General features: G+C 46.5%; 1 protein-coding gene across 5 annotated transcripts; it reads left to right on the top strand.

The window, feature by feature from the left end:
* The first annotated feature begins 6,214 nt into the window (after positions 1-6,214).
* Serpina16 (serine (or cysteine) peptidase inhibitor, clade A (alpha-1 antiproteinase, antitrypsin), member 16) lies at positions 6,215-14,202 on the top strand. 5 transcript variants are annotated; one of them, XM_087552898.1, is made up of 5 exons: positions 6,215-6,319; positions 7,491-8,116; positions 10,274-10,544; positions 12,701-12,851; positions 13,916-14,202. In XM_087552898.1, the coding sequence occupies exons 2-5, from the start codon at positions 7,492-7,494 to the stop codon at positions 14,114-14,116; spliced, it is 1,248 nt and encodes a 415-aa protein (XP_087409024.1). In that variant the 5' UTR covers positions 6,215-6,319; position 7,491; the 3' UTR covers positions 14,117-14,202.
* Positions 14,203-22,071: the final 7,869 nt, after the last annotated feature.

The raw sequence follows: 22,071 nt of genomic DNA, 5'->3' as shown, positions 1-22,071 counted from the left end.
CAAAAAAATGGTTTATCATTTTTAAGTGGTGTGTGGAGTTGGATGGAGGCAAAACTAAAGGTTGTAGACCCCAGACCTCCTACCCATTGTACACATTGTTCTTCTGCCTGTGCACGTGGTTCTTGTGCTCAGAGATACTGACACAAGGGCTTCAGAAGCCCTGTGCTGCCAACACCCACAGCTGCATGAAAAGATACTGAGGTGCTGCGACACCAGCTGACCTGCTTGGTTCAGAGTGACATCATCACAACAGGTGGTGACACTCTACTGCCCAGGACTGACATTCCCCAGTCCTGGGCATTACATGGAGGGCAACTCCAGGAGATGAGGTGAATGGTGGGACCATCCATGGGAGTTGATCTTCAGGCCCTCGATTGCACAACCTCACATCACCTTGAGTCTGTTAATATTAACCTACACTCCAGGCCAGGGAAGCACTATCCTCAAACGGTTGTTTTGTTCATCTTGTTGGCTAAATCACCTCACTTTCTTTTTCGTTTTCCACAGTAATCCCAATCAATCCTGGCAAACATACAGGCTTCTATTTGAGGGCTGGAACAAGGAGCTTCAGCACGCAAGAAGGCTACTTCTCTACCCCTGAGCTACATCCTCCATCCAGTACATGGCTTTAATCTCTGTGTTTATATGAAGGGATGACAAGAGCTAGAAAAGTTAGCAAGAACAAAGCTGCTGAGGAAACAACAAGAGTCGTCAGCCCCAGAGCTGCCACAGAGAACCATATTTAAAAGAACCACTTTAATAGCTTGTCCCACGCTACGTCTCGCCAGCAAGAATGATGCAGGACACAAAGGATCCTTCTGCAGAAATAGCTTTAATGCATCTTGAGAGCGAGAGCACAAGCTTACAATACGGAGACCCCGAGTGAGGGAAAGACCATCCCTTATATAGGAAACTATCCTCGCCTCGGACGTGTCACTCTCTGGCTGGTCGCTGCCAGATGTGCCAGATGACGTACCACAGCATACGTGTCCCCCTGAGTGAGGAATTTACCAGGCGCTTGCGTATTGCCCTTTTATTAGGTGCATCCTGCCGGATATCGGCGCCATCTTACAATGGAGAATGTGAGGACGGCCCTCCACATCTCCCCCTTATCTGTTTTTAAGCAAATAGGACACCCATAAATAGGAGGGTGAAGGCAGAGGTCATATCCTCGCACAAAGTTGGCGAACCCGTACAAGAGAGATACCCTTAAGCTGTTGTTGAGACCCAGGGCACTCCCGACCCGTCGCACTGCCATTTTTTCGAGGGAGGGAAAACTGGGGCAGATACCCTCATGTAATATGACATGCCTTCCAGGGAGCGTGTTTGGTAGAGCTTCCCTGTGCGATGCTAAGCTCGTCATCCCTCATGGGCTGCTCAAGCCGGTCACTCTAATCCTGTGCAATGAACCGAGGTTCTAGGAGTGCAAGAGCTGTCCAGCCGGCGACCTATTGCTTAAGCATGGTTAACCAAATATCGGCTGACGCTCCTTGTTCAAGGGCTATAAGCGCCTGGGCGATCACAATTTTGTCCCTCTTTGTTTGAAATCTTAATTTGCAAAGCAACCAGAGGAGTAACACTAATCCGCAGCAGAGGACTGCTCCAAAAAGTCCCACCCCCACCCATTCCTTAAAATAAGAGACTGCTGAGGTGATCCAGGATGACAATCCTTCTGTCAAAGACATATTCAGTCGGGTAGAGTTTACTTGAATGATGGCCGCTCTCAATTCCCTGAGCGTCTGTTCAAAATCCGAGGTCCAATTCTGTAACAAATGCTGTGAAAGGGTTTTAGACAAATTGGCAGCTTTGGTAAATTGTTCATACTGTATAGACGTGACACAAAGGCCGGGGAGCTTTAGTTCACAGCCAAGCTGGGCCAGTTGCCATAGGATGTCTAGTTGCTCTTGGACCAGATCTATACGTTGGTTAACAAGCATGAGGCCTCCTTGTATCTGAGTATTAGCCGAGGCCTGTCTGTCCAGAGCCACAGAGATGGTAGCCGATAAATCATTGATAGTTTGGGTTGTCTGCACTGTGTTTGACAAGGCCAATGCTGAAGCAGTAACTGAGGCAGCAACTGCCGTTGTAGCAATAATGCCAACAATGATCGCAGAAATGCCAAAATCTCTCTTTCCTCTAAATAAGGTCAGGGTCCCCGGAGTCTCAACAGGGACCGGGATAAAGCGAGGCATACGGGTAACTACCGCTATGGGATATTGGCTAGCATCCCAACACAGGGCATAAAAACATGAACCGTCTGTACAATTCAATTTAGAAACTTTAGTGGCATTACTTATAATCCACACAAATGGCGGCCAGACACAAACTGGAGCAGGGTTAAACCCCGTGCTCCAGTAAGGTTTATATTTTATACGAGTAGCTGTCCAGACAGAGGCTGAAGGGTGGATATTCCCCGTCCAGGAAAATGATAACCGTCCCTTTTCGCCCTTTCCTCCAAGTAGCATCGCCATGGGTGTAAGATCAGTGCAGCTACCATTAACACCACAAAGCATCCATTGATCAAAGGGATTATTATTGGACCGTCTAGGATCAATGGTGGTGAAGTTCACTCCGCCTCCCAAATCAGGGGAGAAGGAGAAAAAATTCTGGACTGCCCAGGCAGAGTCCCGGGACTGGCAACCAGTCCACGGCAAAGTAAGTTTTTCATCTTGGGTCCCTCTACAAAAGGGTGCCAACTTTGGTTGACGGAGAGGGCAGGTGGAGGAGTTAATGTAAGGCCACCAACCATAGAGAACTGTGGCGTTAGCCACAATGTCTTCCTCACCAGTTCCCCATGTGGCCTCCCTTAACCAAGCAGAAGATTGATTACTCAACATAATGCAAGGAAGATCAGAAGATATTTTGTTGAATATGCCAAAACAAAGGCTGCCCTTAAGGGGAATAATCCTATTTTCTTTTACTTGCTCTATTTGGGAATCTAGTGGTAAATAGGCTAGTCCCAATTCTTTGTTGGTAGTAAAGAAACGTGGAAACACTTGGGCATTATACATCACCGGCATCGGGAGGGGGAAGGTTGACATAATTCCCCACCGTAGTTCGCTCTGCACTTTTATTGGCACTCCCTGGATCAGCATGAGGATCACCAGAGTTGTCATCTTCTTGGTCCTCTGTCTTGATATTCCGAGTAAGTCGTCCCGGAACCCAAACTGGATTTTCATTATCCTGTGGAAAAACACAAACAGCTCCCCTGGATCTTATCAAAACAGGATCCGGGCCCTTCCATTCGTTTGTCAATACATCCTTCCATTTAACTAATTCTTTTGTCCTTTTGGGCTCTGAGCAATGTCGCTCAGCCGCTGTTTGCCCAGCTTCATCAAGATTTAAAAAATTTAAGGTAAAAAGGGCCAAAGCAGTGGCCACTCGGGGTGTTTGGGGGAGTTCTATCATAATTCCCCCTCTTTGTTTTATTAAATATGATTTGAGCGTCCGATGAGCGCGCTCTATGATTCCCTGTCCTTGAGGGTTGTAGGGCAGGCCCGTCAGATGGGTAACTTGCATCTGAGCACAAAACTGACGGAATTTTTGAGATGTATAGGCAGGGCCATTGTCAGTTTTTACACATCTTGGCTTTCCCCAAGCACTCCATGCTTCAAGGCAGTGCTGAATGACATGTGTTGTTTTTTCTCCTGTAAGTGGGGTGGCATGTAGAATGCCAGAACATGTATCTATAGATACATGCACATACTGTAATTTTCCAAAAGTAGAATTATGAGTAACATCCATTTGCCAGATTTGCAATGGCTGTATTCCTCTCGGGTTGACCCCAATGTGAGGAACTGGGAGGAACTGGCAGCACTGTTGGCATTGGGTGACTATATCACGTGCCTCTTTTCTAGTTAGTTTACTGACTAAGACCTATCCTCACCCTCTCCCCGGAGTTTTCTGTGCTGAATATTTAGCCGTTTTAATATGTGGGGTCCTTCATCAAGACTTGCCCTACTGTTCCATCCTCTCTTCTATCTTACATATGGTCCCACAGTCTAGCCTACCCCCACCTCCCTGCCTCTTTTATGACTCCTGGATATCTGGGCTAGCATGAATAGAACTAGCAGTCCTCCAGACTCATGGATCGGGTGAGCCTCCAGAGTCATCTGTTAATAGTACAAACATCATCCAAACAAAACAGACCTATACGGTAGATGAATGCTTTGGAGAGTGAATAGGGCAAGATAAGTTAGGGCAGAGCTCCCAAGACAGAATTCTGATGGCTTTAAAAGAAGTAGGAGAGGGACCAGACCTGTAGGTATGGACATAGACTCCCTGCTAATTGGTATCACTAGTTGCCTTAGGACACTGACAACAAGAAAGCTATGTGCAGAACTGACCCAAATACCATGAGTGTATCCTTGAATTCTCTAATTTGTAAGCCTCTCTTTTTCATTAAGCTAACCTGCCTTGGGTATTTCATTTCAATAATGAATACATGGTTTATACAACATCTAGGAGTAGGATTTGAACAGATGATTGCACATGCCCTCTGCTCACCTTGCAGCCATGGTTAGTAGATCACAGTGCTCTCCCACAAAGAGACAGAGTCCTAAATGCATTTTCTAGGAAGTGGTGTACCAGATGAGAACGATTGCCCATTTCATCCTCAGAAAATCTGGCCAAAGACCCCCCAGGGCAAACTATTAAACTGAGAAAAGGACTAAGTGTGTGTCCGGGGAGGGAGGTATTGTCTGTGTGGAGATCTCAGATGTAAGCTGTTGATGTTCAGGATGTTCAGCACTCAAGAACGGCACCAACCCTCAGTGTTCTGTTCCTCTATCAGCCTTTGTGGCAACCCAAAACGTACTGGTTTCCACGAAGCTGTTCACTAGAGTGAAAAGAACATGACTCTTGGTGCCACAAGGCCCACCTTGGCCAGCCTCCCTCATTGTCAACGTATTCTTCTCTTCAAAGAAGTCACTCAACCCTTTCTGGACTTCCATGCAAAATACAACTACTGCCTTTTGTGGGGATCCAAAAGGAATGTCCTAGCAGACAAATGAGTTAGAGCCACTGCTCTTCCTATTTAAAATACAGATCTGTTACCGCCTGTGCTTCCACATGGAAAAAATACTACTCATTCCTGGAGACACACCTCCCTCACCTGCACAGACTACTCTCTCTCCTCCAAAACATGCACCCAGCATCCTGAGAAATCCACCTTCGAAGTGTTACGCATACTCTGTCTCAAGAACAGTAGAAGGATCTTTGCTCCTAACAACAAAGTTCTAGTCAAGTGCAATTTCTATTCAAGTATTCTATTCCAGTGTGCCGGAGTGAGAAGGATAGAAAGGCTGATCTGACTTGAACTAGTTTTTGATAGGAGTGCAGACTGTCCTTCAAGTGAACTTTTACTCTATTCATCATCTTTTGCATATGCATAATTGGCCATGCACAGGACTTAAATAGGATGCATATAAGAAGAAACAAGTAGGGGGTGGGGAACAAAATGTGTGACCTACTCTATCAGCCAAAATAAAAAAAAACCACCCGAGCTACACCCCTAAGTAACCAGACCTGCCCTCCTTTACACCCCATAAATAGAGACTCCAGGCTACAGCCTGGGGCCCTTGAGTACTCCTCTTGTGTCCACTGTCAAACCTACTGAGTACCCCCCTGTAATTAGTACTATGGCTTCTCTCCAGATACACTCACTGTGTTGCTTCGTGCACCTGTGTGTGCCAACTTCTAATCTCTGTATAAGAGAACAAGAACCAAGAAAGAGTTGGACAAGAGCACAACCACTATCAAAGGTTATTGCATCCAGTAAGGTGTCTCACCAGACCAAGGTTGTTCATGCGCCCTTACCGCAGCCCCAAAAGGTAGATGTGGTGGGGAGATGTGCTCTCAAATGACACCCACCTTACTGAAATGAGTTGCGCGCGCGCGCGCGCGCACACACACACACACACACACACACACACACACACACACACATACACACACCCCTACTCCCTTCTCAATGCCTAGCCATAGTCAGATAGAAGGAAGGAAGTGTTTCAGGTGTGAGGGAACGGAAGGATGAATGGATGGGATAGGGGAGAATTGTCCCAGGATGTCTCTGGTCTTGTTTTTTTGACATGACCCATGTATGACCCTTTCTGCAGCAGGCTGGCTCAGCAGCTTCTGTGCCTCCAGGTGCCCCATACACCAGTGAGCACTGCACTGGGTCTGGAAGAGTTGTCCAAGGAAGGTACATGCTGACCTTGTTCTGAGGCCATGACTATCTGGACTGGCAAGTAGTGTTTGCTGTTCCCTCATTCCTCTGTCCAGGCAGCTACCGGTACATCAGACTCACACTGTATGCCCTGTAAGTAAAACTTACTTTACTCTGGCCTGAGGCCTGGGCCCTGGAGCTCCTAGTTTGCCCCTGGAGATACAGTCCTCTGCATGACCAGAGAACACTGTTGGAGTCAGTTCCAAGAGTTCCCCAGCCTTGCTGGGCAGCAAATCACAGGGCCTGGAAGGCTAGTGTTCAGAGGGTCTAATTATAGAGGGATGCCACATTCTGAGTGGGAGGCAGTGAAAGATAAAGCTGAATCTTTAAGACACTCTATAATCTTTAAGACTGTCTATAGCAGGCTCTGGCATTAGCTGGCTATGGTCCCTGAGTAGGGCAGTTCACTTCCCTGACCCCCCTGAACCCAAGATTTTGCATGGCTTTGCATGGAGCCCTCTCAATGACTGGAAGGACATTGGAAAGCATTGGGGTGAGAACTCAAGGAGGAGCTATCCAGAGGTGGGCCATAGAGGTGGATAAGAGCAGGGAACTGCCCCAAGTTAAAAGAGTAGAGAGAGAATGGTTGGAAGGAGCTGGGCCCAGGGAGAATGGTTTCCTTAGCCTGCAGTAGGAAGCAGAAGTGTGGCTCAGCACAAACAAGGGAATGTAAGATCTACCAGCCTCTCCTCTCTTGCCAAACTCAAGGGCAAGCCAGTGGGTACAGAAGAGGTTGATCGGGTCCCAAGACCTCAGACTTCAAGGGACAAGCAGGACAGAGAAGGGCAAAGGCAGGCACCTGGGCAGCCACTGGCAGACAGGTTTCAGGTGAGTAGGTGTTAGGCTGAACTTGACTTGGTGCTGAACAGATATTGAGAGCTTATACTAAGACCATGGGAGGTCACAGCTAAACCCCCAAACTCAAATAGGGGACAGTCAGAGCAGACTGGCTATGCTCTACAGTTTGGTTGAATATCTATCAACTTCCCCCTACTCTGCTTATACCTGGGGCTTCCACTGAGAGGGGCAGAATTTGACCACCAGGCTCAGATTGATCAAACTCCCAAGCCTGAGTGGGCCCAAGATTTTGCCAGTCCCTTAGCATTCCCAGCCCTTCTCCAACCAAAGCCAATCTAAAGACCCGCAGAGGGCAGAGCAGCAGAGAGCAGAGAGGTTGATCGGGTCCCAAGACCTCAGACTTCAAGTGTGTCTTCTGTTGAACCACAGGGCCAAACTGAGTGATCCTACTGATTTCTTTATCTAGGATGGCACTCTCCATCCTGTCCCTCTGGCTGCTCCTGGCTGGGCTTGTCCCCTGTTCCTGCGACCCACAGACACCACCACCACCAGAGGCTTCAAACATGTCACAAATACCAGTGACCCAAGGAGCACCCCCATTCTTCAACAATCAAAAATTTGCCTTGAGCCTGTACAAACAGCTACCACAGCCCAAACGAGGCAAGAACTTAATCTTTTCTCCACTTGGCATCATTGTGCCTCTTGTGCTGCTGGCCTTCCAGGATAAGCCAAAAGCCCGACACCAGGTTCTGCAGGATCTAGGGTTCACAGTCACAGGAGCCTTGGATACTAAAGCAGCCAGTGAGTATGGGAAGCTGCTGAGTAACCTGCTACATACTAAGAACTGCGGGATCTACACCGGAAGTTTGCTCTTTATAGACAAGACTCTAAAGCCAGCAAAGACTTTTGTCAAACTAGCCAACAGCTCCTACAACAGCAATGTCGTCCTCATCTCTTTTGGGAACTACGGGTTGGCCCAAAAGCAGATAGACTTGGCCATTCGTGCCAGGACCCACGGCAAAATTACAAAGCTGCTGAGAATTCTGAAGCCACCAACTAACTTGTTTCTGGCCAATTATAATTTCTTTAAAGGTCAGTGAGCCACGAATGAAACCTTATCTGCTTCCTGCTGACTCAAGATTTCCTCCAAGCCTCTAGCTCTTTCTGGATGTTCTCTGCTATCTCAGCTTGGGGCAGCTTCCTTTTCTTGCTCACCTCTGGATACCTTCCTCTTGAGTCAACTCCCTAATCTTTTCCACACCTCTGTCTCTCTAATCTCCTCAACCCCAGCTACTCTAGTAATTAGATTCTCATCCTCTGGGACCAGCCCCTTTGGGGACCCTGTCACTGGAGTCTGTTAAGACTGTCCAAAAACACAAATATTTTTATTACAATCCATAATAGTAGCAAAATTACAGCTATGAAGCAGCAACAAAAATAATTTTACAGTCGGGGGTCAGCACAACATGAAGAACTGTATACAAGTGTTGTAGCATTAGGAAGGTTGAGAACCACTGACCTAGTCCTTTGGGTCATTTGGAAGGTATTGAGCAATACTGCAGAATAGGATGTAGGAACGAAGTACTGCTCAATACCACCTAAGGACTCAAAGGACTAGATCAGAGATTACTAAGACCTACTAAGCAGTATTGCTCAATATCACCACAATAACTTAGAAAGTAGAGGGTTGAGACAGTAGGATCTGGTTAGGAGAGCGACCCGATGGTGCTGCCAGGCATGGGACTCTGACATGGAGTTGGGAGCCTCCAAAGCACAGGAGGGTTGTAGGCAGCTGACATGGTCCAGCTCACTGGAGGGAGAGGTTGTCAGCTTTAAGAAAAACAAGGGAGCATAGAATGTCACCTTTATTTAACAACTGTTGTCCCGCTGGCATTCAGATAGAACCTGGCCTCCTACCTTGTAATGGGTATTTAAAAAAAAAAAAAGCTTTGGTTTGGTCCATGGAGTCTGGCAGTCTTCTTGGGAGTTTGGATGACCAGGTGACTGGTGAGTATGCGGACTGGCTCTTTAAGAAGTGCAGGCTTGCATTTTGGAAACCTAGAACCTCAGAAAACGGCCAGCTTTGAACTGCTGGAGGAAACAACTTGCTTCTGAGTTCGTACCTCTTTTCTCTTAATAACACTCTCGTGACTTTCTGATTATTGTTCCCAAGACAGTAGGCTGCTTTATGCAGAAGGACAGGTTCCTCTGTAAAACCCACCTTTGCCATATCCGGTCAGGATGACAAGGCAAGAAAGTCATCTTTCTCATCCTGTCCAGTTCCTCTGGCCACAAGTGGAGCTCTGAGGTCAGTGTCTCCATGGTACTTAGGGCCAGCCCAGAGAGGCAGCAAGAGCTGACCACCAGAGTCCATGCCAAAACCCCAGATGTAGGGAAAGAAGTCAGAATAAGGGCTCAGGGGAGGCTGGGCTGTAGCTTCTTGGACCAGTGCCCACAGGACTGTAGTCTAGCCGCTCCTGCAGACATCAGGGGGAAGAATGCGCTCAAACTTGGTGGAATTGCACAATAATATTGAAACAGGTTTCTAGCAATTGCTGAGCAATGACTGTGTGAAAGAACTGTATTCGGGGCTTTGCTTAGAGCACCATATGGATGCTCATGGCTGTCCTTAAGAGATCTCCTTGTTAGGAGACGGGACCGATACCCTGGTATCAATGATGCACAGGATAGGCTGGTTTGAGCCTCAGTATTTTGCCAAATTGCACAGCTACATCGTCCAGCTGTCCTTACTTCCACCATTGCCCCAGGGACTGGTGGACTCACTCCTGCCCTCTCTGGCCTCACCTCTCATGGTCTTTTCCCTTCTAGCTGCTCATCTGCCTTGTGTCCCCTAAAGCAATACCTTCCCACCACCAGGCTTCCACGCATCTCATCTTATTCTCTTGGCAAAGTTCCTCCCCTAACTGTTCTATGGCTTGACCGATGTTCTCTTAAGCCTTTAATTAGTGTGACTTTCTAGAGCGTTATGTGTATATGTGTTTGTCTCTTCTGTTTGATTTCTCTCCCTGCTCAGAAGCCCCTGCTAGCTCAATGTCTTTCTAATCAGTCGTGTTGCTCGCATTACCTTCACAAGATCTGCGTGGACAGGGATTGCTCACATGTGCCTGCGTGACTTGCCACAAGGAGCATTCATGGCATGTATAAGCCTTGGAACCCCCCCTGATAGACAAAGCCTGTTGTTCCCTAGATGTTGCCGCCCCCTCTGATCCCTGTGCCCTTTCTTATCAGGGAAGTGGAAATACCCCTTTAACCGGAAGCACACAAGGATGAGGTACTTCTGGTTAGAAGATGGAACAAAAACCCTGGTACCAATGATGCAGAGAGTAGGCTGGTTCCAGCTGCAGTATTTCTCCCAGATGCACAGCTATGTCCTCCAGCTGCCGTTCACCTGCAGTATCTCAGGCGTCTTCTTTCTCCCCGATGATGGAAAATTTGAGGAAAGTGAGAAGGCACTGTTGGAGCAGAGTTTTGAAACATGGATTCAGCCCTTTCCCATGAGGTAAGAATCCAACTGTCTCCACCCTCCCCCAGAGCTACCAGACCTTTTCCATGATCACCGTGGCTCTGGACTCAAGGTAAGGACCCTTCGAGTCTTCGGAGCATGACACGGGATCTGGAAGTTGGTCACACACAAATGATCAGACAGGATTCAGTAATCCACACCTTTCAAAGTCAGGGAAAAAATACACAAAATCACCACCATCACCATCGTCACCACGGTATCAGCCAACTGTATCTTTGTGTGAGAGGTTTACAGTAGAGTTATACAAAAGTGGGCAGGGGAGGTGGGAAGATGGTTTGGGTCAGTCAAGGGCTTGTCTTGCAAGTATGAGAGCCAGCGCTGAACCCTGAAAACCTCTGTACAAAAAAGCTAGCTATCCTAGCACCAAGGCAATCCGATGGAGTCATTTTCTCCGTCTTAGCTGAGGTTCCTCTTCCCAGATGACCCTTAGCTGTTTCAACCTGACCAAAAACCACCAAAAGCACTAACCGAGACAAATTACACACTAAGCTTCAGACTGATGAGAGACTTGTCTCAAAAAAAAAAAAAAAAAAAAAAAGGACAGCACTACTGTTGTCTTTCTTTGACCTCCACATATATGTACACGCATGAACACCTACACTTACTTCCCCACAGAGAGGAAAGATCAATGTGTCATTAAGAAGGCCATGAAGAGACCAGGACGCTATGGAACTGGTGTTTGGATACTTACTTGCCTTGCCACTTGTGACTGGATGACCGCTAAGAAGCAGAAGTTAGCCTCTTTACTGGGTCCCTTGTCTACAAGGCAGCACAGGGAAGCTTGGCTTTCCAGCCATTTGTCTCTTTCTGTCCTGTTCTAACATCAGTTTGCCCAATATCTCTGGAGCTGAAGCTCTCAACCCTCCGTACGACCCTTTAGTACGGTTCCTCATGTTGTGGTGACTCCCAACCAAAAAATTATTCTCGTTGCTACTTCATAACTGTAATTTTGCTACTGTTGTGAATCTTAACATAAATAGCTGTGCTTTCTGATGGTCTTGGGCAAGCCCCTGTGAAAGGGTCATTCAACACACCCAAAGGGTTCACAGGTTGAGACTCGCTGCTCTAAAATACCTAATGCTTTTGCTACATGAAGGCCAGCCTGTGACAGCATCTTCTGCTTCATCTGGATGTGTGTGGGAAGCTTGAATTCTCAGGTGTACCTCAAGCTCTGCGGGTCCAGGGGAGTTGTGCTTGTGTTAAAGACTGAGAAGCCCTGCCTCAGGCATGTGCTATTGAAGCACAGACAGACATTCCATTGCAGCCTGTCCACAAGAAGTAACACTACAGCTCAAGGACTGGCAGGGTTTAAAACCGGTGTGCCTTGGTGTCCCATCCCCTAACCTATGAAGTAAAGAATGCAACTTAGGACAGCACCACCTCAGTAGGCACTGGGTGGGAACTTCCAGAGTTTGACCTATCGGTTTATTCTATGACACACTTAAACACAGAAGAAATTGAGAATAGTTTTCCACGTGACAGTTACCACAAGGCATGGCCACAAAGAAACTCTCCAGCAAAGTAGTAAAGCACTTGTGACCTTTACAGTAAGAGTGAGTTCTGTTGACTAGTTAACAATGCTCAGGACAACCTTCAAGAGAGGAAGGAATCGTGATAAGCACAAGGAGAGATTCTTTTTTTTTTTTTTTTGGTTCTTTTTTTTTTTTTTTTTTCGGAGCTGGGGACCGAACCCAGGGCCTTGCGCTTCCTAGGCAAGCGCTCTACCACTGAGCTAAATCCCCAGCCCCTACAAGGAGAGATTCTATTGCTGGAGGATGCAAAGTTCATGCGACCCCTTTCATAAGGATGGATTCTCTTGACTGAGAGATAAATCTCATGACTAGGGCCCAAGCATTGCCCAGGAATTGGGAGGATCCAGGAAGGCTGGCTCTGCTTCCTAAAGCTTGCAACAGACTCGTAGTCTCTTAGATTTCCCATCTCATATTTTAGAGCAAACCCATGACCACTTGCCAAGAGGAAGCAGATTGCCTTGAGGAGTCCCTGGCACGGCCTGCCTGTTGCAGATGTTCAGTAAACACGGCTGCTCTTGTGTGTGTGCTGAGAGTGCACTGGCTGGGGTGGACTCTAAGACAACATGAATTCAACTCTGTTTTCTTCTTCCTCCTGAGCAGTAAGAGGTGGCTGTTTTTCCCCAAATTCTCCATACCTGTTGCTCTTCACCTGGAAAAGCTCAAGCACGTTAACAGTAACATTAAACTGTTCAGCGAACACATGGACCTCTCAAGAATCACTCTGCAAAAGGCACCGTTGACAGTCAGCACGGTAGGTTAACACCCTGTTGCCAGGCTCCCTAGGCTGAATGCTTCGTGTGGTTTCCCCTTCCTAACTTATTTATAGAGCAACAATGAGAACTCATGGCACTCTCTGAAGTCAACGGAGGAAACGGTGACTCTCAACTCTAGGTGTGTCCTGAGCTTGGCTGTCCCTCAGAGGTGGCTAATCTGGGGAAATAAACAGTTGGGTCCTCAAACTTGTCTGCTGAGGGGAGAGGCAGAAGCTTGGGTGCATCCATGATGGGTGTGTGAGTGTAGTCTGATCCTCTGGTGACACGAAGGAGCCATCATGGTCACTAGAGAGTGGTGTCTCATAAAAAACGGTTTGTGTAATTCCTATGTCCCACTCTCCAGAGTGCTAACTGCAGAGGAAGCCCAGGGAGCAGATCCTGGATTCACTGACTAAGTGCCCTGGCCTTTAGGTCACATTCCCTGAGTAGGGTCTGAGGGCTATTGGGGGATTTGTCAGAAAATGGCTGGATGGGCTCTACGCCAGTGGAAGGCAAGTGTTGAAGATCACTAGAGAAACGAGCGAATGGGTAACAGAAAGGAGCCCTCAGAGATAAGGGTAGAAATAGAAAGGGATTTTGGAGAAGATGAACTGCACAGGTGGAAACTCCAGGCTTAAGGTGGGGCAGGAGCAAGAAAGCTATCTTTCCGGGAGTCTGGGCAATGAATAGGGGAAGGACTACAGAGGCAACACAGGAGTACAAACAGTTGAGACTGCCCAGCACTTAGCTCCTCAGAAACCCAGGCTTCTTCTTCGCCAGGATCACAGCCAGGAGATGAAATCAGTCACTGTGTGGTGCCTTAGGTGGTGTGTGGGGAAGTTATGGGGGTGCAGGCAGAGTGGAGAACAAGCCCCAGTGTTCTGGAGATCACAGAAATGCAGAAACGAGCCTCCTCCATTCTGCAACATCATATGCATTCCTCTAGAAGGATGGCTCAAGGCTTCTATTCTGAGCATCCAGGGCCCAGTGCAGAGAGAGAGTCAATGGAACATGCTGGAGGTGGGGTCGACTCCTTCAACACTGTGAGGTTTGGTTTCCAAAGGCAGTACACAGAGTGGAGCTGACTGTGAATGAGGACGGAGAGGAAAAGGATGAGTCCCAGCCCGAACCAGACCTTGCCACTCTCCACTTCAATAGATCCTTCCTACTACTAATCCTGGATGAAACCAGCAACAGCCTTCTCTTCATGGGGAAAGTGGTGAATCCCACTAGAATCAACATGGACGCTCTACAATTTCCCTAAATTCTGATTTTTTTCCCCCTCTTTACCTGAGATGTAGCAGAGTCATATTCCTTTGACGTTTGGCTTAATAAAACAGCAAATGAGAATTTCTGAGGGGTGTTCTTGGACTATGGGGCAGGCTGATTTCGTGGAGGGAAGTAGTGACTCTTAAGAGCAACCTGGAACTATGTTTATGAAGCAGAACTCTCAGGACTGTCTGTTCCTGGCTTTTTGCTGGACTCTACCTGGCCCACTGGCTCACAAGGGGGTCTGCTAATCTTCTATCTCATTGACATGGGCCTTAGAAGGAAAACGTAGGGGAATTTCTTTGGGTCTCTTGGATGAAAGAAGCTACTGAAATTTCAGTTGTGTTGAAGGCCATCTTCCCACAGCCATCTACTCTAGCTTTGCTGCCACAATGGAACTCCCCATGCTCTATCCAGGAGGAAGCCATCCTCCATGAAGGATGATGTCTTCACACAAAGCCTTAGAGTCAGTATCCATTGAGCACCAACTGTGTACAAAGTAGTCATGAAACTGAGAGATCAAGACAGAGGTGTGTCTCCAACTTCCAGAGCCCCATCCCAAAGGCACAGATTGTGGCACCACTTCACAGCCATCATGTCTGCACGGATGTGTTAACTCTAACCCACAGGATGCATGTTCTTACTGTCAGGTGTCTGCTCTCCCTGCAGTGCCAATGAGCTATGGTGAACAAGCTGCTCGGATTGATAGGAAATCATAGGGATTTTGACTGTGCCTCCAGTGACCCACAGACAGTCATACAACAGCTGCTGCCTCTCCAGAGTCTCCCAGACTTCTGGCTCCAGCTGCAGGGAATCTCAGTAGCTGAGCACCTGCCTCACACATAGCTACCTTCTAACATTCCAGATCATTCCATTTGTATGCAACTCCAGCACACTTCTGCCCCAGCACAATGTACCCAGCAAGTCTTACGGTTTGGCTTCCCTGTCTTTCATCATATCCCCTTTGCTTGATTAATGTCCATGAAGATCAGTTCCATCCCAGCCCTTTGTTCTCATTCCTGCTTAAAAACATCTGACTCCATGTTTGAGGCTCAGCTGCTTCGGGAAGTGCAAAGACTGTGTGCAAGCTAATGATCTCACTTTACCCTCCACTCAGGCCTCTGAGTCACCCTGGTGCTCAGGACAGTGACTGTTCACACAGGCCTCCTTTCCTTCACACAGTCCACCCTCATCCCATCCCTCCCCCCCAATTTCTAATCACTTTCTGCTTCCCATGGCCTCACTTCTATAACCAACAACTACTCTCATCCACCCCTGCCTCTCCTCCTGTGACATCAGGAGCCTGTCACACTCAGACTGAGGTCACCCCTCCACTTACTCCCTTGTTGAGCTTTATGTCTCTCACTCAGACGCTGCTACAGCTGTCCTCACCTCAGACTCCCTAGTCGCAAACCTTCCCTGTCACCAAGGTTGTGCAATTGGGATACAACTAGACTCTTAAATATTGTCTACCCTTATATTTAAATAGAGTGATAGGTAATAGGTGGGTACGTAGGTACAGATGATAAATAGGTAAGTAGTGTCACTATAGATGTCACAGAGATAATAAATATATCATTTATAGATGCATTGAGCATAGACATTGATATAACAAGTGATGATACAGTTATCTGATGAGTGAAAGATGGATAAATGAATGGATGAATGGATAGATAGACAGACAGACAGATAGGTAGTGATAGACAGTCTGACAGACATAAAATTGTTTATTCTCACTACTGATTTTAGAAATTAGAATTTGTCTGACTTCACATGAGGGGGAATAAAAATTGTTCCAGGATACGAAATTTCTATGAAATCTGAGTTTGATTGCAAAAAGATCACCAAGGTTCCCCAGGGCTCGTTTAGCCTGCTTTATTAAACCAACAAAGACCACCACTTGGGGGGGCACCACCATATCAATCATTAATCAATCATTAATCAGGCTCACCTTCAGGCTAATCTTATAGAAACATTTCTCAATGGAGGTTCCCTCTTCCCAGATGACTCGAGCTTGTGTCACGTAGGCAAAATTCCACAAAAGTAGACAAAAAAAAAAAAAATGTGTCAAGTGACACATCTCTATTAAACCATGGCCTTTCTTTTCTTGTTTATCCTGAAAATCTCATCTTTATATCAATATCACAATCTAAAACACATTCAAACTTCCAAACGACTAACAGTCCTTAAAGGTTCAATCTTTTTAAACTACCCAACATCTCTTATTTGTGTGCCCCAGTAAAATAAAAACTAAAAAAGAAAACCTTATATACGCATTATTCCCCAAGTGAAAACTCAGAGCCCAGTCACACTCTGAAAAAAACAAAATAAAGAAACAAGCAGTGTAAAAGAAATCCTGTCACCCAGTGTCCCACATGGAGGAGTCAATCATAATGTTCAGGGTTCCAAAAGGCTGAGGGACTCCACCTCTCAGGCTTTGCCACTCACAACATACAGGCTCAAAATGGCTCCACTCCATGACTGCTGCTGACCTTGGCATTGGTAGTCTCCCCACAGTCTTAACAGCACCAGTATGCTTGGGTCTTCACAGACTTCACCACTGGCCTCCTGGGTGAGCCTGATCCCTTCAGTTCTGGTGTCTACACTGCTAATGAGACTGCACCTTCTTCACCGATGATCTCTCCTTGTCTTTTCCTATGCCAAGCTTCATATTCATATGCTCTCCACCATACCTCAACCCTGAAGCCCTCATCTTGTCAAAACCAGTACCATGTGGGAGATTCTTACACATGATCACAGTCAGTGGCCAGCATGAGATACAGACTTGACCTCCTCTAAGACACAGCTCTTCTGTGCTATCCTGAGAAACACTCCAAAAGATCTCTTCTCAGTGCTGCTGGCCTCTTCTCAATCAGTGCTGATTTCTCATCCCCAGCCTGCAATTGTCACACTGACTGTCCCAATCTCATGGAGACATTTCCTCAACTGAGGATCCCTCTTCTCAAATAACTGTAGCTATGTCAATTTGTCCAAAAGCCAAAAAACAAAAACAAAAACAAAAACAAAACAAAGACAGAACAAAACAAAACCTAACCAGCACAAAAGTTTCACTTCCAGATTGTCTTAATAAAACTTATCACATGAATGGCCCTGATACTTTGTTTCCCTCTGACATTTCACACCCAGCATGTATTTCTTTCAGTATTATCTTTCTCGTAGCCACAGCATCTCCTTAATCCTGAACAGTCAATGGCTTTTCCAAGCCAAAATGTCAAAATCCTTTCACAGCAGTCTCCAAAACATGATCAAATCTCTCACATGAATACCCCATTCCTGGTACCAATTTCTATCATAATTTTAGCTCTCTATTGCTATGATAAAATGGTGATCAAAGGCAATTTGAGGAGGAAAGGTTTTATTTGTCTACATGTCCTGATTATAGGCCATCATTGAGAGGAGCCAAGGCAGGAACACAGAGGGCAGCAACCTGGAAGAGGGAACTGAGGTGAGGAACCCTACTTCCTGGCTTGTTCATCATGGCTTGCCCAGTCTGCTTTCTGATACAACCCAGGACAAACCTGCCATGTGTACCACCTCTTACAATGGTTTGGGCCCTTCCACATTAGTTCTCAAAACGCTGCCCACAAACTGGCCTACAGGCCAAAATAATGGAAGCATTTTCTCAGCAGAGGTTCTCGTCCCAGACAACCCTAGCTTGTGTCAAGTTGATTAAAATATAACACAATACATAGTGCTACATTTATCAGGAATGAACGGTAGGGCAGAAGAGATGACATGATTGTTAAGAATATGGGCTGCTCTTGCACAAAACCTGCTTTCAATTCTCAGCACCCACGTAAGGCGGCTCACAACCCCCTGTAACTCCTGCTCTAGGGAATTCTAAACCTCTGACTTCTGAGGGTACCTGCATTCAATTACACACACACACACACACACACACACACACACACACACGCAATTAAAAATAAAATCATGGGCTGGAGAGATGGCTCAGCGGTTAAGAGCACCCGACTGCTCTTCCAGAGGTCATGAGTTCAATTCCCAGCAACCACATGGTGGCTCACAACCATCTGTAAAGAGATCTGGTGCCCTCTTCTGGTGTATCTGAAGACAGCTACAGTGTACTTATATATAATAAATAAATAAATCTTTAAAAATAAAATCATTAAGTTAGAAACTCAGATACTAAAAAATCAATATCCAAGAAGAAAATGTGCCTAGGAAATCTCATTGAGAATGCATGATCTTTTCAACACATTGACCTCAGAATGTTTGTTACTCAAATGAAAAGGAAACTGGGGTTAGAAGACATTCACTCCCTGCTCCTTCTCCTCCCCACCTCCTCCCTCCCACGCTTGCCTCCCCCTCCTCCCTTCCTCTCCCCTCCTTCCCTCCTCCTCCTCTCTTCCTTTCCTTTTTCTTTCTCTTCCCTCTTTATTTCCTCCTCCTCCTTCTCCTAACCCAGAGAACTAACCCCCACAACTTGTCCTCTGACCTCTACAGGTTCACTGTGGTGCACGCAGGCTTGCACACACACAGACACACATAGATACACAGGCACACTCACACACAAATTTAAACAAAACTTAACTATCCTATGGCTGATAGCTGGAAGTATAAGTATGAATTGACATTTTATCTTAATATATTCATAGACTGAATATGCATAGGTGCTCATAGATGCATGTGCATGGGTTTTCTGCCAGGCATCTTCCTGGAGAGTTTGCTGAGAATCTAGAAACAGCACCGTAAGGCTGCAAGGGGCTGTGAAACACTGAGACCTTGTCTCTAATGTCAGTCACAGCACTGAAACAGGAGCTTCTGGGAGAAGTGACGGAATCTAAGTTCAAGAGGGGAAAATACAAAGTGACCCTGCACAAGCGCTTGATGATGTCAAGAAACAGTGATTTTTAAACCCAGCAATACTGGCAGAGGCAAGGAATTCTAGGTTTTGAGCCATCTAGTTTGTGGTATTCCACTGTGGCTATCATAGAAGAGTAGCATAGATGGTTTTGCCTAGTCTTCACAGAAGGAGGAACCTGGAGAAGAACACATCCTGAGCAGATCTTTGTCCTTGAACCTAAGTAGCCATGTAAGGAGGACATTCAGTAGAGCTTGGGGAAAGGAATCCCCTCTTGCAAAGTCAGACCCTGGGGAATGAGCATGTACTGACATCTGCCTTGGGAGGGATGAAGGGATAGACAACTGTCATCCCCTGGGATCTGAACTCATGACCAGGACCCAGGCAATAAGCATGTTATCATGACTGACTTTGGGCATGTTGGCTGGGGTCCACTCCTTCAGCCAGCCATTCACAAGCTATGTCTTAGTGACTAAGTGGCTAATGCACTTGAAGTCCTCTTCGCCTTTCACAAAGGTTGGGGAGGGGGACTCGTAGTTCCTTCTAGGGTTCGAGGTTGCTTTTTGGATATGGCACTACAGCTAAAGTTCCAAGTATACAGCAGGTGCTCAAGTAGTGGGGGGCGAGACCCCTGAAACAGCATTGAGATTAGCTAGGTGAGGTTCAGTAAACTGGCTCAAAGGTTTGTTTGCTCAATAAACAGAGGCAGGTGAAGGTCAGAGGCATGTGGGTGTGCATGTGTAGAGATCAAATTCAATGTGCACTTGCTATCAGGTGTTTTTTCCCATTGGACAGGCTGGAAATTGGTTATGGCTTCCCATCAATGCCCAGAGAAGCCATGGGAGAGCAAAGAGGACTTTCTGGTATGGAGCATAAAACACACAAAATGAGATTTATTAAATAATTTTCATTTGACTCCAGTGGGTGGCCCTTAGGAAGGTCCAGGTTCTTCCAACCTGTATTTCCTCATCTGCACAACAAGAGCTGTGGCCTCTGTGAATGGCAAACACTGGTCTATAATGCCAGTCCTTCTGTCCTCATGCCCATGACAGACATCACTAATCACTATGGCTCTATTTCTTCTCTGTTCAAACAGTTCCAAAACCCCCTACCACAATAATCCTCCAGAATGTACCACATAGGACCCAAGATGGGGGCCAAGATGGAAACTTAGCTTACCAAGTTTTCCTAGTGATTTCTAAGGTGCTTCCCAGGCATTGGTTGTCTGATTTTATTTGTCTTTGCTAGATACTGACTCATTATTCTTCTCCCAAGGTCGGTCTCAGTCTCTCTCTCTCTCTCTCTCTCTCTCTCTCTCTCTCTCTCTCTCTCTCTCTCTCTCTCTCTCTGAGGTATGGAGGGAGGGATGAAGGAGGGGGAAATTCTATCTCACTGTGTAGCCCTAGCTGGCCTTGGACTTACAGACACCTGCCTGCCTCTGTGTCTTGAGAGCTGAGATTTAAAGACATGTGCCACCATGCCTGGATCTCACAATTTCAGTTTAATCACAGCAAAAACCAAGGAATTCATTAAGGAAGTTATTTTAGATTTCAACTTCTGGCCTCCATATATAGCCTAGCACATGTGTGTGCACACTTGCATAACATATGCACATACACACACATCACAACACCATACACACACACACACACACACACACACACACACACACACACACAATATTTAAAAAGCTAAAAGTTATGATCTGGATGTGCCTTGTTGTGTACAGCTTGGTATTTCAGTATTGAGGTGATATGACTTCCAACAGCTAAGGCCTGATGGCAAATTCTTAACTGAGGGTGTTCACCCAGAAGAGGTTAGCATAGGTCCTTATTTGTTTCCCCAGTTGCTTTCTGGCTGCTTGTCCTGCCTTGTGATCTCTCACACCTGTGACTGCTCTGACCACTGTGATACCATCCATACTGAGGTTCTCACCAGAGCCAAGATGATGACCATAAAATTCCCTAGAGCAGCCATTCTCAACCTGTGGGTCACGATCTCTGTCTTCAAAACTATTTACAATATGATTCATAATAGTAGAAAAATAGTTATGAAGTAACAACAAAATAATTTTATGGTTGGGGTCACCATAGTGTGAGGGCGGCAGCATGAAGAAGACTGAGGAACACTTCCCTGGAGCCTCCACAACTGTGAAGTGAATGAACTTTTTTTTTGAAGTTTCACAGCTGTTAGCATTTCATTACAAAAAAAAAATGGAAAACAGATAAACACACTGAGCCTCAGAGACTTGAGGCAACTTGTTGAGGGTCATTGACCTTGACTATGACAGAGTTTCAGATAGAACTCAGTTTTCCTCAAGAGAGAGATGATGGCCCCGGCACAATCTGCCTCTTTTACCTCATGTTTCTGGAACTTCCCTGAGCCACTGCTAACTTGTGAGCCCATGGGACACATCTGAACGAATGGCAGACAATCACACAACCGCTCCAGCCCAGCTCAGCATACTCCCTCAGACTCTGACACTGGATGTGGTCCACAAAATTCCACTGACCCAAACCTGGACTGCCATGACCTTTGCCCCCGTGTGAGACATAGCAAGAGAGAGCTGAACCAAGAAGGATGGTAGAGGTCAGTGGGAGGCACATGGGCTCTGGCTGTGGTGCATAGTTTCATAAATTCATTTCATAGTCCATTTGCCCGGCCCATGTTTCTCAGGGAATTTGTCTGACATCTCTGCCAGTTTCCCAAATGCCCAGTGGAGGTAGCAACACTCACTGGCATCCATGGTAAATAAATTACAAAACATCAACACTATCCCATGCTCTTTTAATGCATTGCTGGTGCTAACCTTCATGACATTTCAGAGAGATTCTGGGGACTGCAACGATCCTAGGGACCACTGAGAGGTCTGGATTTTATTCTTGTTATGTTTCCCTGGATAAAAATACATCTACCCCATAGGGTTCCTGAAAGGAAAAGCCAGTCAGTCAATACACATCCAGTAGCAGAGCTGCGAGCGAGCTTGTGAGAGGTGCCAGGCATAGCACTCAACTCAGTGAGCTGCATGCCACGGAGTAAAACAGAACTCAGTATGGTGGGAGAAGGAAGACAAAGCAGGTAACTAAATAGACTCAGACCCCTCACTA

The sequence above is a fragment of the Rattus norvegicus genome, chromosome 6 (assembly GCF_021556685.1).
Source record: "Rattus norvegicus strain SHRSP/BbbUtx chromosome 6, alternate assembly SHRSP_T2T, whole genome shotgun sequence".
In the NCBI taxonomy this organism is placed as follows: Eukaryota; Metazoa; Chordata; class Mammalia; order Rodentia; family Muridae; genus Rattus; species Rattus norvegicus.
The sequence above is the reverse complement of the archived record's forward strand: the minus strand, read 5'-3'. Positions and strand labels throughout refer to the sequence as shown.

Coding starts and splice junctions, on each gene's coding strand:
- Serpina16 (XM_087552896.1), top strand. Junction 8,117..10,273: donor CAATTATAATTTCTTTAAAG/GTCAGTGAGCCA, acceptor CTTTCTTATCAG/GGAAGTGGAAATACCCCTTT. Junction 10,545..12,700: donor ATTCAGCCCTTTCCCATGAG/GTAAGAATCCAA, acceptor CCTCCTGAGCAG/TAAGAGGTGGCTGTTTTTCC.